The 13,974-nt window shown below is 42.2% G+C and overlaps 1 protein-coding gene across 1 annotated transcript in view; it reads right to left on the reverse strand.

Moving 5' to 3' along the window:
* LOC126108246 (uncharacterized) overlaps window positions 1-10,609 on the reverse strand; it is a 33,737-nt gene extending 23,128 nt beyond the window's left edge. Inside the window, exon 1 of the mRNA XM_049913475.1 lies at window positions 10,454-10,609. Within this exon, the coding sequence (XP_049769432.1) occupies window positions 10,454-10,609 (156 nt within the window). The remainder of the gene's footprint in view (window positions 1-10,453) is intronic.
* Window positions 10,610-13,974: the final 3,365 nt, after the last annotated feature.

Raw genomic sequence — 13,974 nt, forward strand, 5'->3', positions numbered from 1 at the left:
ACGACGACGGGACTTCTTGTAACTTTTTCAGTAACAGTAATTACAATAGATTTTCAGAGAAAAGGGATAGTGATCGGAACGGGCGTTATATGGGTAATTTTGACAATGACAGACGTAACAGACAGGACAATAGATACCAGCCTTATGACAATAACAGACGTTCTAACAGAAATTACACAGACAAGTATAACAACGGTAATTCGTACCGGAATGATCAATCATATGGAAACAGTAATCGGTATCACCAAGACAGAAATTATTCATACAGTAATAGAAATTCTTACTACAGAAATAATCAGGGTAGTAGATACAACAATAATTTCAGAAGTGACAGTCGAAATTATACAACAAGTAGTTATGCAGACAGACAGGAAAACAGAAATTTTAATAACAGACACAACCAAGAATTTGTATCTAACAGACAGGAGGGACCTAATTGGCATCCTCCACGTGACAGAACTTCAGAGAGACAAGTGCAAATCGTAGAAATGGATCCGCGAAATGACGCGAATAATCAAAGACGTGAAGCAAACAATCGACAATGACTAGCAGCTTCGGGTTCTGGCAGCAATATAGACGGTTCAGAAAGTAATGACACAACGGCTTTACACTACGTACGCCTGGAAGACATGAGAGACATTTTGTTAGACGAAAAGGAAAATAATGTAGACGCATTTTTACATCCTGTTATTGAAGTATGTGTGGGTAAGAATAAGTTCACTGCAGTTTTAGATTCTGGGAGCCCATTGAATGTCATTAGTGAATCAGTTTTTCGTATATGTGAAAGGACCATTGCCTGTCCTGTGTTACCTATTTCTAAAACTACAATTCGAGGAGCGATTTCTGGAAAAGGTGTAGAAGTTAAACAACAGACCAACCTAAATTTCAATTGTCAAGGATACGAATTTTCTGCTAATTTTATTATTGTTCCATTACTCAGTACACAAATTATATTAGGTATGGAGTTTCTTAACGCACATAAGGCAATTTTGAACTTTAAGGAAGGAAGTGTGAATTTGACTGTTGCCGGAATGCCGAAATGTTTGAAATTTTTCGAGTGTTTAACAAGATCTGAGTCAGATACAAAATGTTTAAGGTTTCTTACTTCTGATGTTTTCGTTGAGCATTATGACGACAATGTGTTTATTCATGACAATGACAATAGATACAGAGACGCGATGGATGATATAATTAATAGCGAAGAACTAATTAACGAAAAGGTTAAGAAAGCTGAAGTGCCAGATGACGTTGCAAGAGAAGAGCTGCACCACATTTTGACTTCACATGCTACAGTATTTAGACATCACACAGGAACTATACAAGGCTTACAATATTTATTTAAAGTAAAAGAACACACACCATTTCGCGGGAAAACGTACGCTATTCCTTTGGCTTACAGAGACAAGGTTAAGAATGAACTTCAGTACATGTTAGATCAGGGCATTATTGAGCCTGCAGTCAGTCCTTATACTAGCCCATTACACGTTGTTCTTAAAAAGGATGGGTCAATTCGTTTGGTTCTGGATTCCAGACAGATAAATAATATCATCATTCCTGAAACTGACCGTCCACAAAATTTAGATGAACTTCTTCAACATTTTCATGGAATTAAAGTTTTATCCACGATTGATATGCGCCCAAGTTTTTGGCAAATAGAACTCCACCCTGATTGTAGAAAATATACTGCCTTTTTAGCCTTTGGTAACTGTTACCAGTTTCGGAAATTACCGTTTGGACTTACTGTATCTTCAGCAGCATTCATTCGTAGCTTAAATGAAATTTTACCTGTTTATCTTCGTGACAATATTACTTCATATGTTGACGACATTCTTATTGCTAAACGTTCTTGGAGTGAGCACAACAAAATTTTGGATTCATTGTTACGTATCTTTGCAAGAGTTGGCATTACGGTGAACTTAGAAAAATCTGAATTTGGTCGTTCTCAGGTGAAATTTCTCGGTCACATTATTTCTACAGAAGGTATTCTTCCTGATCCAGAAAAATTAGACGCTATTCGTAATTATGCTGTTCCTACCACAAAACGTGATGTTCGTAGTTTCCTTGGTGTCTGTAATTTTCTTAGACGCTTTGTTAGATTGGACAATTTGGCCACACCTCGTTTATGTGAACTATCCGGAAAGAAATCTAATTGGTGTTGGGATGAGGAAGCTCAGTCAGAATTTGAACAACTTCGTGATGCCTTAGTTGCTGCCCCACTTCTTTCACATCCGGATTTATCTAAAGATTTTTGTTTGGCAACGGACTCATCATACAAAGGGCTAGGTGCACATTTATTTCAAGAGATAGAAGAAAACGGCGTTGTAGTACAAAAGACTATTGCATTTGGAAGTCGTGTTCTCTCGAAATCAGAAAAGAATTATTCGATTACGGAACTTGAAGCTTTGGCTGTTGTTTGGGCTTTTACAAAATTTCGCACATTTTTGTTTGGCAGACATACTAAGGTTTACACCGATCATCGAGCTCTGGAATTTCTTATGTCGACAAAATTAACTCATGGCAGATTGTCACGATGGGCGTTGTACCTACAGGAATTTGATTTTAGTATTGTTTACATACAGGGTTCTTCAAATATTGTGGCTGATGGTTTATCACGTGCACCTATGGGTTTGAAACAAAGTGCTGAAGAGGACTGCAAGGAAAACAATTACTGTTTGATGTATATTCAAGGTGTTGCGTTTGAGAACTTTATTTCGTCTTCGCTCCAGGACATCGCTAAGGAGCAAAATAAGGATCCAATCTGGAAGGACATTAAGGAGAAGTGGAGGAGAAAGGAAAGCGTAGCGATTAGACAGCATTATTTAGTTCGCAATGACATTCTTTTTAAACGAAAATCGGTCGACAACTCTGTTTGGTTAGTTTGTATTCCTGATGAGTGGGTTAATAAGCTGATTTGGTACACGCATTTCAGTTATGCACACTTTGGTCCCAGAAAATGCTTTCATAAATTACGAGAAAATTGCTACTTCAATAATATGGAAAAACGTATTCGATTTGTTCTTGCCAAATGCAAATTATGTCAAAAGGCTAAGCCGCCGACAGTTTCTCACAGAGCACCGTTGTTTCCTATCATTCCAGCAAAATTAAAGGACATGGCTGCAGTTGATTTGTTTGGTCCAGTGGTTCGATCTACTAACGGTTTTGCGTACATTTTCGTAGCAGTGGAGCTGACATCAAAATATGTGTGTTTTACACCGTTACGCAAAGCAACAGCTCGTTCAGTATCTAATGCTTTCATTAACCATTTTCTTAAAGAAGTGGGTCATGTTGATAAGGTTATATCAGATAATGGATCACAGTTTCGTTCTAAAATTTGGCTTCGTACTCTACAGCGTCGTAAAATTAAACCAATTTTCATTTCACTTTTTCACCCTCAATCTAACGCTTCAGAGAGATGGATGAAGGAAATCAATAAATTGTGTCGTCTTTATTGTCATCAGAATCACAGAACTTGGGATCAGTATCTTCATATTTTTCAAAACATTCTGAATGAACTTCCTAACGACTCAACTTCTTTACCACCTATACTGATATTAAAAAATAAAGCACCGACAAATCGCATTTCTGAAATCGTTCCTTTTCCGCCTACACGGAAACTGCGGCATTCTGAAATTGTCAACCTGGCTCTACGAAATATTACATCTGCGGCTGCTAGAAGAGAGAAATCAGCTAAGTGTCCTGGTCGTTTAAAAATCTTGTCAGTTGGTCAGAAGGTGTTAATTAAGTCTCATCGTTTGTCTCACAAAGGAAAAGGTTTGTGTCGCAAATTTTTTCTGCTTTATAACGGCCCATATAGAATTCGCAAAATTATTCATGATAACACTGTCGAAGTAGAAACTCTTAAATCACGACGCTCTAAGGGAATACATCATATATCTAACGTTAAAATTTTTGTGGAATGATATACTTTTGAAAAATTTTTGTAGAATGACATACTTTTGAGAAACTAACAGTTGTATGTAAACACACGGAGAATGCAAGGATACCGCGCCTTGTTCCGGCGGCGGCGTATACTCAAAGCAACAGTCAAGTCTGTGCGCCGTACAAGGCAGTCGTTGACCGCAAACAATCACTTCCTACGTCACGCGCCTACAGCTGATCGAGCGCTCAGTGCGAATGCACTGACAGCCGTAAACAAATACACAGTCTTTCTCCGAATAAAATCAGTATAAAGCTATAGTGACTTGATGAATTATGTTATTAACATTCAGTATTTTTCAGGATACGGTTCTATAAAATATTTAAGAACTTCAGGTAATTTCTGTGCGTGTCCGACGTTAAGACGACTTGCTATCGAGAAATTTTCAGGAAGAATGTAATTTCCAAGAAGAAACTAAAAAACTAAAAAAGGTAACTATTAATTGAGTTTATTTTTCAGGTAACATATTTCCACTTAGGTACGTACTTTAGACGTAATTTGCTGCTCGCGATTACGTGATTCATACTTTGTGCTAATTACATGTTCAATGAAATTACTTGTGAAGCGACGTGCTTGCGTACTGACCTGTTTAATACGTAAGATATATGTTTACTGCTATGCGTATGGATTGCACATTTACACACTTCTGCTTGTTGTCATAACTATACTTTAATTTGGTATATAGCAATGCTGATGTACAGTGTACAAACATAGAGTTTAGGTTACACTATGGTACTAGTTACAGATTGTTCGCTTGGCAGAGCCTCGTTGTAAGAATTGTGCTGCATCCACTTGTTGACATTCTGTTCACTACTGGTATATTTACTCGCTATTGCTTGCCTTGCTTACGCTCAGTGCCTTATATTTTTAAGATAAGAAAATGAACTGCTATAATTCGACGAACGACATTAGTACAAGAAACTTCATAGAAGTCACATGAGCTGGAGGTTTTATGAAAGCTGTATAAATGTATGCCAATAGGAAGGAAGCTAACGACATGACATACCAACACAGTTATTACACTGCATTTTTCGTGAGCAATTGAAATAGGAAGTGACACTTGACACAAGAAATACTCCACATGTTTGCTTCTGTTTGCCATAATTCTTGAAGTGGTGTACACACTGTGAAATATTAGGATCATTCACACTCCGTAATCGTACTTAATTACTGAGAGTTATTCGAACTAAGTCTGTTAGAGGTCATGTATGCATTCTTTGTTTATAATTCATAATGAGTAGAAGATTTTGGTCAGATGGATTACACAGAGGTTGTGTGTTGACAGTGTGTCTTCGGATTGTATGGGATGAGGAGGTTTGCATTAGGATTTTATCTGTACTCGATCGAGGAGACTGACTAGAGGAAAGAGTTGTTATGGAAGTGAAATGATACTGGCACTAAGGTTTATATGTATCGACGCATTGAAGAGGTATTATTGAGGTATTGAGATTATATGAAGTTGATTGGAGTTTTGGTGTATAAGAGGTAAAGTAAGTGAGGTGCATTTTTTTTTTTTTTTTTTTGTTTTTTTTATTGGTCTATATGGTACAAGGAGGATGAAGATAGCAGACTAGAACACTAAAATGGAAGGAAGATTGTCTACACACACTTTGTTAAATCACTAAGCAGTATGTACTTTTTTTTTTGGAGAGAGGAAGTTGCATATCTTGGCACACTGACAGTTGTTCAGCAACCGTACATTTTTATTTGGCTTGGCAAACATTGGTCTTGACATGATGACTATGACGCTGACTTAACTATTATTGACTGTTATACACTGCTGCCACTACTACTTGATACACAAGTTGAACATAAAATTTTGACAGAATTGAATTACACAGTTAACACTATTCAATTACACAGTAGTACTTAATGTGGATGAAAGATGAGTGAGTGTGTTTTGTGTGTTTTCCTTTCCTAATCCTACCCACCTATCTCCTAAATATTATTTTATTTGTTTGTAGTGGCTTGCACTGACACCCATAAATATTATAGGTTTACTGATGTTTGTGTATTTGTAATAGTAATATGACAATTATCTGATATCATTTGTGTGTTTGTTATGATTTGTATGATTAGTGTAAGAGCATTGTAAAAGCATTTGTATGTGCATTCAAACTATTGTTCATGCTTGAACTGTCTGATTAGTGATGGTGAATATTGTGAACTGTTACCTGTACTTTTCAACATGATGTGTGACACTTAGAAATGTTTAATTTCTGCTGATTAACTGTGTGATCAGTGATAGTAAATATTATGGACTGTTACTTGTACTTTTTCTACATGATTGGTGCCAATAGGACATGTTTAATTTCTGCTTATAAACTCGGATGAATAGTGTGTTCAGTGATAGTGAATATGATGGACTGCTCTCTGCACCTGCTCATCATTGCTGGGTGCAACTGATGGAACTGCCTTTATTGAAATGATGTCACTTGTTGCTCTCTGCACCTACTCAACAATACTGGGTGCACAGATGGAGCTACTTCTATGGAAATGATGTCATTTGTCGGTGTCTGCACCTACTCAACATTGCTGGGTGCCACTGATGGACTGATTCTACTGAGATGATGTCACCTGTTGCTGTTTGCACCTACTCAACAATGCTGGGTGCCATTGATGAACTGCTTCTACTGAGAAATGTAACTTGTTGCTGTGTGTACCTCTTCAACATTGCTGGGTACCACAAATGGAACTGCTTCTACTGAAATGATGTTACTTCTTGCTGTCTGCACCTACTCAACATTGCTGGGTGCCACTGATGGACTGCTTCTACTGAAATGATGTCACCTGTTGGAGTCTGCACCTGTTCCACAATGCTGGGTGCCACTGATGGACTGCTTCTACTGAAATGATGTCACCTGATGGTGTCTGCACCTACTCAACATTGCTGGGTGCTACTGCTGGAACTGTCAACCACTTGTTATGATAACATTTTATGTGAATATTTGTATAAACTGATTTTTTGTGTATTACTGTTTGTGAAAAGTTATAAGACTCTTACCTGCTCATATTCGTCATTGCTGACGCTATCGATTGAATTGTTTAACCACGTGATATTTGTGTAAACTATTATGTAAAGTCATATGTATGAAAGAACTTGTATTCCTTACTGTATTTTATATATTAGGCTATTGTAAGGTCAGTGCAAAGCCAAAATTTTATCTAGTTATATGATACTTACGTATTAATATTATCTTTTATTTTTGTCTGTATTTTTTTTGACGAATTTGGTGGTATTTTCACCACCATTGCTGGCAAAAATACCATCAAATTCTAGCCCGTGGAGGAAGGGCATATGAAAGGTGGCTACACTGAGCCACAGCGCCAGAAATCGCGACAGAGAGTATTGTTCCGCCGCCTCCACTGGCAGTGATTATTGAGACGTAGCGGCAGGCAGTTCTTGCCGAGAAATTGTGGTGGACACTGCTTGTAGCTGAAGTTAGAGTGAGATGCGGTAGTGGAGAGTGTTGTTCCATGTTTATGCAGTTATTTGATGGGAGAGATAGCAGATGTTGTTCCAATGGAGATATTGTAATGAACTGAGTGCTTTTCGTCAATATAAATTAAGGTAACTAACTACTGTTCTCTATTTTCTTATTATTTGTGTGTCCTGAATAATGCTTCATTACAGGTTCAGTCAACAAAGCATCTGGCGTGTGTTCTTGTATTAGAGTGTAATTCTGGGTTTCTTGCACAATTATAGTATTTCTAATTTTCTTTTATCACGTCAGTATAAATGATATTTAAAAATTCTTGTCTTGTTGAAGAAGAACCTTGCCAGATGTGCGTTGAGTCATACTACCACATACAGAACAGCTACACTTGTGCCTTGTTGGTTTCGTAGGTTTTATAGTTGGTGGGGACTTAATTAATTAACTGTGTTAACGAAAATTTTGTTTCATTGTTTGTTGTTATTCTATGCAGTCAGATTGTGTAATAATACTAGTCAGGGCCAGCCGTTTACGAGACTTGCGTAATCGGACATACAGCTACTAAAAAAAAAAAAAAAAAAAAAAATTGCATTTTGTTTAATTAAGCCCCCATGCACCATTTCAAGAGTGTAGTGTGAATATCAGGAATCGGGTAAAATGTCAAATCACCGACATCGCAAATTGCTGTAGATTTGAATGCTGCGCCATTAACAAATATCAGCATGCGAACCATCCTACGAAACGTTATCGATATGGGCTTTCCGAGACGAAGGTTGGTCGAACGAATCTCGTTTCGAACTGTATCGAGTGGATCGACGTGTACAGGTATGAAGACAACCTCATGCATCCATGGATCCTGGATATCAACGGAAATATTCAACCTGGTGGAGGCTCTGTAATGGTGTGGGGCGTGCACAGTTGGAGTGATATGGGGCCCTGACGTTTCTAGATACTACTCTGACAGGTGACACTTACGTAAGCATCCTGTCTGATCACCTGCATCCATTCATGTCCAGTGTACATTCCGAAGGACTTGAGCAATTCGTGCAGGACAATGCGACACTCCACACGCCCAGAATTGCTGTAGAGTGGCTCCAGGAACACTCTTCTGGCCACCAAACTCCCCAGGCATTAACGTTATTTAGCATGTGAGAGATGCCTTGCAACTTGCTGTTCAGAACAGATCTCCACCTCTCGTACTCTTACGCATTTATGGACACCCTTGCAGGATTATTGGTGTCAGTTCCCTCCAGCACTACTTCAGGTACTAGCCGAGTCCATGACACGTCCTATTGCGGGCTTTTGCAGTCCTTGCGGGGGCCCTACACGATATTGGGCAGGAGCACCAGTTTCTTTGGCTCTTCAGTGTAGATTCATTGGAAGAGCAGCGGTGTCCAATCGGGCATCATCGCCGGCCGTTGTGGCCGAGCGGTTCTACATGCTTGAGTGTGGAGCCGTGCGACCGCTGCACTCACAGGTTCGAATCCTGCCTCGGGCATGTATGTGTGTGGCGTCCTTAGGTTAGTTAGGTTTAAGTACACTACTGGTCATTAGAATTGCTACACCAAGAAGAAATGCAGATGATAAACGGGTATTCATTGGACAAATATATTATACCAGAACTGACATGTGATTACGTTTTCACGCAATTTGGGTGCATAGATCTTGAGAAATCAGTACCCAGAACAACCACCTCTGGCCGTAATAACGGCCTTGATACGCCTGGGCATTGAGTCAGACAGAGCTCGGATGGCGTGTACAGGTACAGCTGCCCACGCAGCTTCAAAACGATACCACAGCTCATCAAGAGTAGTGACTGGAGTATTGTGACGAGCCAGTTGTTCGACCACCATTGACCAGACGCTTTCAGTTGGTGAGAGATCTGGAGAACGTGCTGGCCAGGGCAGCAGTCGAACATTTTCCGTATCCAGAAAGGCCTGTACAGGACCTGTAACATGCGGCCGTGCATTATCCTGCTGAAATGTAGGGTTTTGCACGGATCGAATGATGGGTAGAGCCACGGGTCGTAACACATCTGAAATGGTACGTCCACTGTTCAAAGTGCCATCAATGTGAACAAGAGGTGATCGAGACGTGTACCCGATGGCACCCCATACCATCACGCCAGGTGATACGCCAGTATGGCGATTACAAATACACGCTTCCAATAAGCGTTCACCGCGATGTCGCCAAACACGGATGTGACCATCGTGATGCTGTAAACAGAACCTGGATTCATCCGAAAAAATGACGTTTTGCCATTCGTGCATCCAGGTTTGTGGTTGAGTACACCATCGCAAGCGCTCCTGTCTGTGATGCAGCGTAAAGGGTAACCGCAGCCATGGTGTCCGAGCTGATAGTCTGTGCTGCTGCAAACGTTGTCGAACTGTTCGTGCACATGGTTGTAGTCTAGCAAACGTCCCCATCTGATGACTCACGGATCGAGACGTGGCTGCACGATCCGTTACAGTCCTGTGGATAAGATGCCTTTCATCTCGACTGCTAGTCATACGAGGCCATTGGGATCCAGCATGGCATTCCGTATTACCCTCCTGAACCCACCGACTGCATATTCTGCTAACAGTCATTGGATCTCGACCAACGCGAGCAGCAATGTCGCGATACGATAAACCGCAATCGCTACAATCCGACCTTTATCAAAATCGGAAACGTGATGGTACGCTTTTCTCCTCCTTACTCGAGGCATCACAACAACGTTTCACCAGGCAACGCAGGTCAACTGATGTTTGTGTATGAGAAATCGATTGGAAACTTACCTCATGTCAGAACGTTGTAGGTTAGAAAAGCTAACCGTTTGCATATCACAGTATCTGCTTCCTGTCGGTTGAATTTCGTATCTGTAGCACGTCATCTTCGTGGTGTAGCAATTTTAATGGCCAGTAGTGTAGCATGAATAAAAACAGTAGGTAAAAGAAGATTAAAAATGAGAACTGTTTTCTTTTAAACAAGGATTTGCTTATCAGTCTGGTTAAATACAAAACGTATATGTAATATTAAAGGTCCCCACCCCGTTGAATCGGCCCCTGCTGAGAGGGAGCCTGTAAATCAGTCTGGAGCTAACCTGATACCCAAGGCCGAGACGCTCTGCTATTCGCTGGTGCCGAGTTCGAGACCCAGTGCGGTCCTCCGGGAAGAGCCTCCGTGCCTGCAGGAGCCGCAGGACCAGCTGCTGAGTCCTGCCTCGGTGTGTCATGAAGAGGATCACCTGCAACGCCATGTCCGGACTGCCTCTATTATCATGCTTGCAAAGGCGTAAGTGGGCTGCTGCCTCTCTCCTTGAGATCATTGAAAATACGGCATCGGCTTAGCACAGTGGCTCACCCAAAATTAGTGCAACAGGCAATCATAAACTGAACTACACTCCTGGAAATGGAAAAAAGAACACATTGACACCGGTGTGTCAGACCCACCATACTTGCTCCGGACACTGCGAGAGGGCTGTACAAGCAATGATCACACGCACGGCACAGCGGACACACCAGGAACCGCGGTGTTGGCCGTCGAATGGCGCTAGCTGCGCAGCATTTGTGCACCGCCGCCGTCAGTGTCAGCCAGTTTGCCGTGGCATACGGAGCTCCATCGCAGTCTTTAACACTGGTAGCATGCCGCGACAGCGTGGACGTGAACCGTATGTGCAGTTGACGGACTTTGAGCGAGGGCGTATAGTGGGCATGCGGGAGGCCGGGTGGACGTACCGCCGAATTGCTCAACACGTGGGGCGTGAGGTCTCCACAGTACATCGATGTTGTCGCCAGTGGTCGGCGGAAGGTGCACGTGCCCGTCGACCTGGGACCGGACCGCAGCGACGCACGGATGCACGCCAAGACCGTAGGATCCTACGCAGTGCCGTAGGGGACCGCACCGCCACTTCCCAGCAAATTAGGGACACTGTTGCTCCTGGGGTATCGGCGAGAACCATTCGCAACCGTCTCCATGAAGCTGGGCTACGGTCCCGCACACCGTTAGGCCATCTTCCGCTCACGCCCCAACATCGTGCAGCCCGCCTCCAGTGGTGTCGCGACAGACGTGAATGGAGGGACGAATGGAGACGTGTCGTCTTCAGCGATGAGAGTCGCTTCTGCCTTGGTGCCAATGATGGTCGTATGCGTGTTTGGCGCCGTGCAGGTGAGCGCCACAATCAGGACTGCATACAACCGAGGCACACAGGGCCAACACCCGGCATCATGGTGTGGGGAGCGATCTCCTACACTGGCCGTACACCACTGGTGATCGTCGAGGGGACACTGAATAGTGCACGGTACATCCAAACCGTCATCGAACCCATCGTTTTACCATTCCTAGACCGGCAAGGGAACTTGCTGTTCCAACAGGACAATGCACGTCCGCATGTATCCCGTGCCACCCAACGTGCTCTAGAAGGTGTAAGTCAACTACCCCGGCCAGCAAGATCTCCGGATCTGTCCCCCATCGAGCATGTTTGGGACTGGATGAAGCGTCGTCTCTCACGCGGTCTGCACGTCCAGCACGAACGCTGGTCCAACTGAGGCGCCAGGTGGAAATGGCATGGCAAGCCGTTCCACAGGACTACATCCAGTATCTGTACGATCGTCTCCATGGGAGAATAGCAGCCTGCATTGCTGCGAAAGGTGGATATACACTGTACTAGTGCCGACATTGTGCATGCTCTGTTGCCTGTGTCTATGTGCCTGTGGTTCTGTCAGTGTGATCATGTGATGTATCTGACCCCAGGAATGTGTCAATAAAGTTTCCCCTTCCTGGGACAATGAATTCACGGTGTTCTTATTTCAATTTCCAGGAGTGTATTTGAAACAGTTAACGCAGAACACGGAATCAGCGATCATAAAGCGGTTACTGCATCGACGATTTCAGACGTTAATAGAAACATTAAAAAAGTTAGGAAGATTTTTCTGTTTAGCAAAAGTGACAAAGACCAAATTTCAGAGTACCTGACGGCTCAACACAAAAGTTTTGTCTCGAGTACAGATAGTGTTGAGGATCAGTGAACAGTGAAGTTCAAAACCATCGTACAATATGCATTAGATGAGTATGTGCCAAGCAAGATCGTAAGAGATCGAAAAAGAGCCACCGTGGTACAACAACCGAGTTAGAAAACTGCTGCGGAAGCAAAGGCAACTTCACAGCAAACCAACATAGCCAAAGCCTTGCAGACAAACAAAAATTACGCGAAGCGAAATTTAGTGTGAGGAGGGCTATGCGAGAGGCGTTCAGTTAATTCGAAAGTAAAGTTCTATGTACTGACTTGGCAGAAAATCCTAAGAAATTTTGGTCTTATGTCAAAGCGGTTGGTGGATCAAAATAAAATGTCCAGACACTCTGTGACCAAAATGGTACTGAAACAGAGGATGACAGACTAAATGCCGAAATACTAAATGTCTTTTTCCAAAGTTGTTTCACAGAGGAAGATTGCACTGTAGTTCCTTCTCTAGATTGTCGCACAGATGACAAAATGGTAGATATCGAAATAGACGACAGAGGGATAGAGAAACAATTGAAATCACTCAAACCAGTTCGGTTTTACACAGAGTACGTGAAGGAACTTGCCCCCCTTCTTGCAGCGGTGTACCGTAGGTCTCTAGAAGAGCGTAGCGTTCCAAAGGATTGGAAAAGGGCACAGGTCATCCCCGTTTTCAAGAAGGGACGTCGAACAGATGTGCAGAACTATAGACCTATATCTCTAACGTCGATCAGTTGTAGAATTTTGGACACGTATTGTGTTCGAGTATAATGACTTTTCTGGAGACGAGAAATCTACTCTGTAGGAATCAGCATGGGTTTCGAAAAAGACGGTCATGTGAAACCCAGCTCGCGCTATTCGTCCACGAGACTCAGAGGGCCATAGACACGGGTTCACAGGTAGATGCCGTGTTTCTTGACTTCCGCAAGGCGTTCGATACAGTTCCCCACAGTCGTTTAATGAACAAAGTAAGAGCATATGGACTATCAGACCAATTGTGTGATTGGATTGAAGAGTTCCTAGATAACAGGACGCAGCATGTTATTCTCAATGGAGAGAAGTCTTCCGAAGTAAGAGTGATTTCAGGTGTGCCGCAGGGGAGTGTCATAGGACCGTTGCTATTCACAATATACATAAATGACCTGGTGGATGACATCGGAAGTTCACTGAGGCTTTTTGCAGATGATGCTGTGGTGTATCGAGAGGTTGTAACAATGGAAAATTGTACTGAAATGCAGGAGGATCTGCAGCGAATTGACGCATGGTGCAGGGAATGGCAATTCAATCTCAATGTAGACAAGTGTAATGTGCTTCGAATACACAGAAAGATAGATCTTTTATCATTTAGCTACAAAATAGCAGGTCAGCAACTGGAAGCAGTTAATACCATAAATTACCTGGGAGTACGCATTAGGAGTGATTTAAAATGGAATGATCATATAAAGTTGATTGTCGGTAAAGCAGATACCAGACTGAGATTCATTGGAAGAATCCTAAGGAAATGCAATCCGAAAACAAAGGAAGTAGGTTACAGTACGCTTGTTCGCCCACTGCTTGAATACTGCTCAGCAGTGTGGGATCCGTACCAGATAGCGTTGATAGAAGAGATAGAGAAGATCCAACGG

The sequence above is a fragment of the Schistocerca cancellata genome, chromosome 11 (genome assembly GCF_023864275.1).
Source record: "Schistocerca cancellata isolate TAMUIC-IGC-003103 chromosome 11, iqSchCanc2.1, whole genome shotgun sequence".
NCBI classification, from domain to species: domain Eukaryota; kingdom Metazoa; phylum Arthropoda; class Insecta; order Orthoptera; family Acrididae; genus Schistocerca; species Schistocerca cancellata.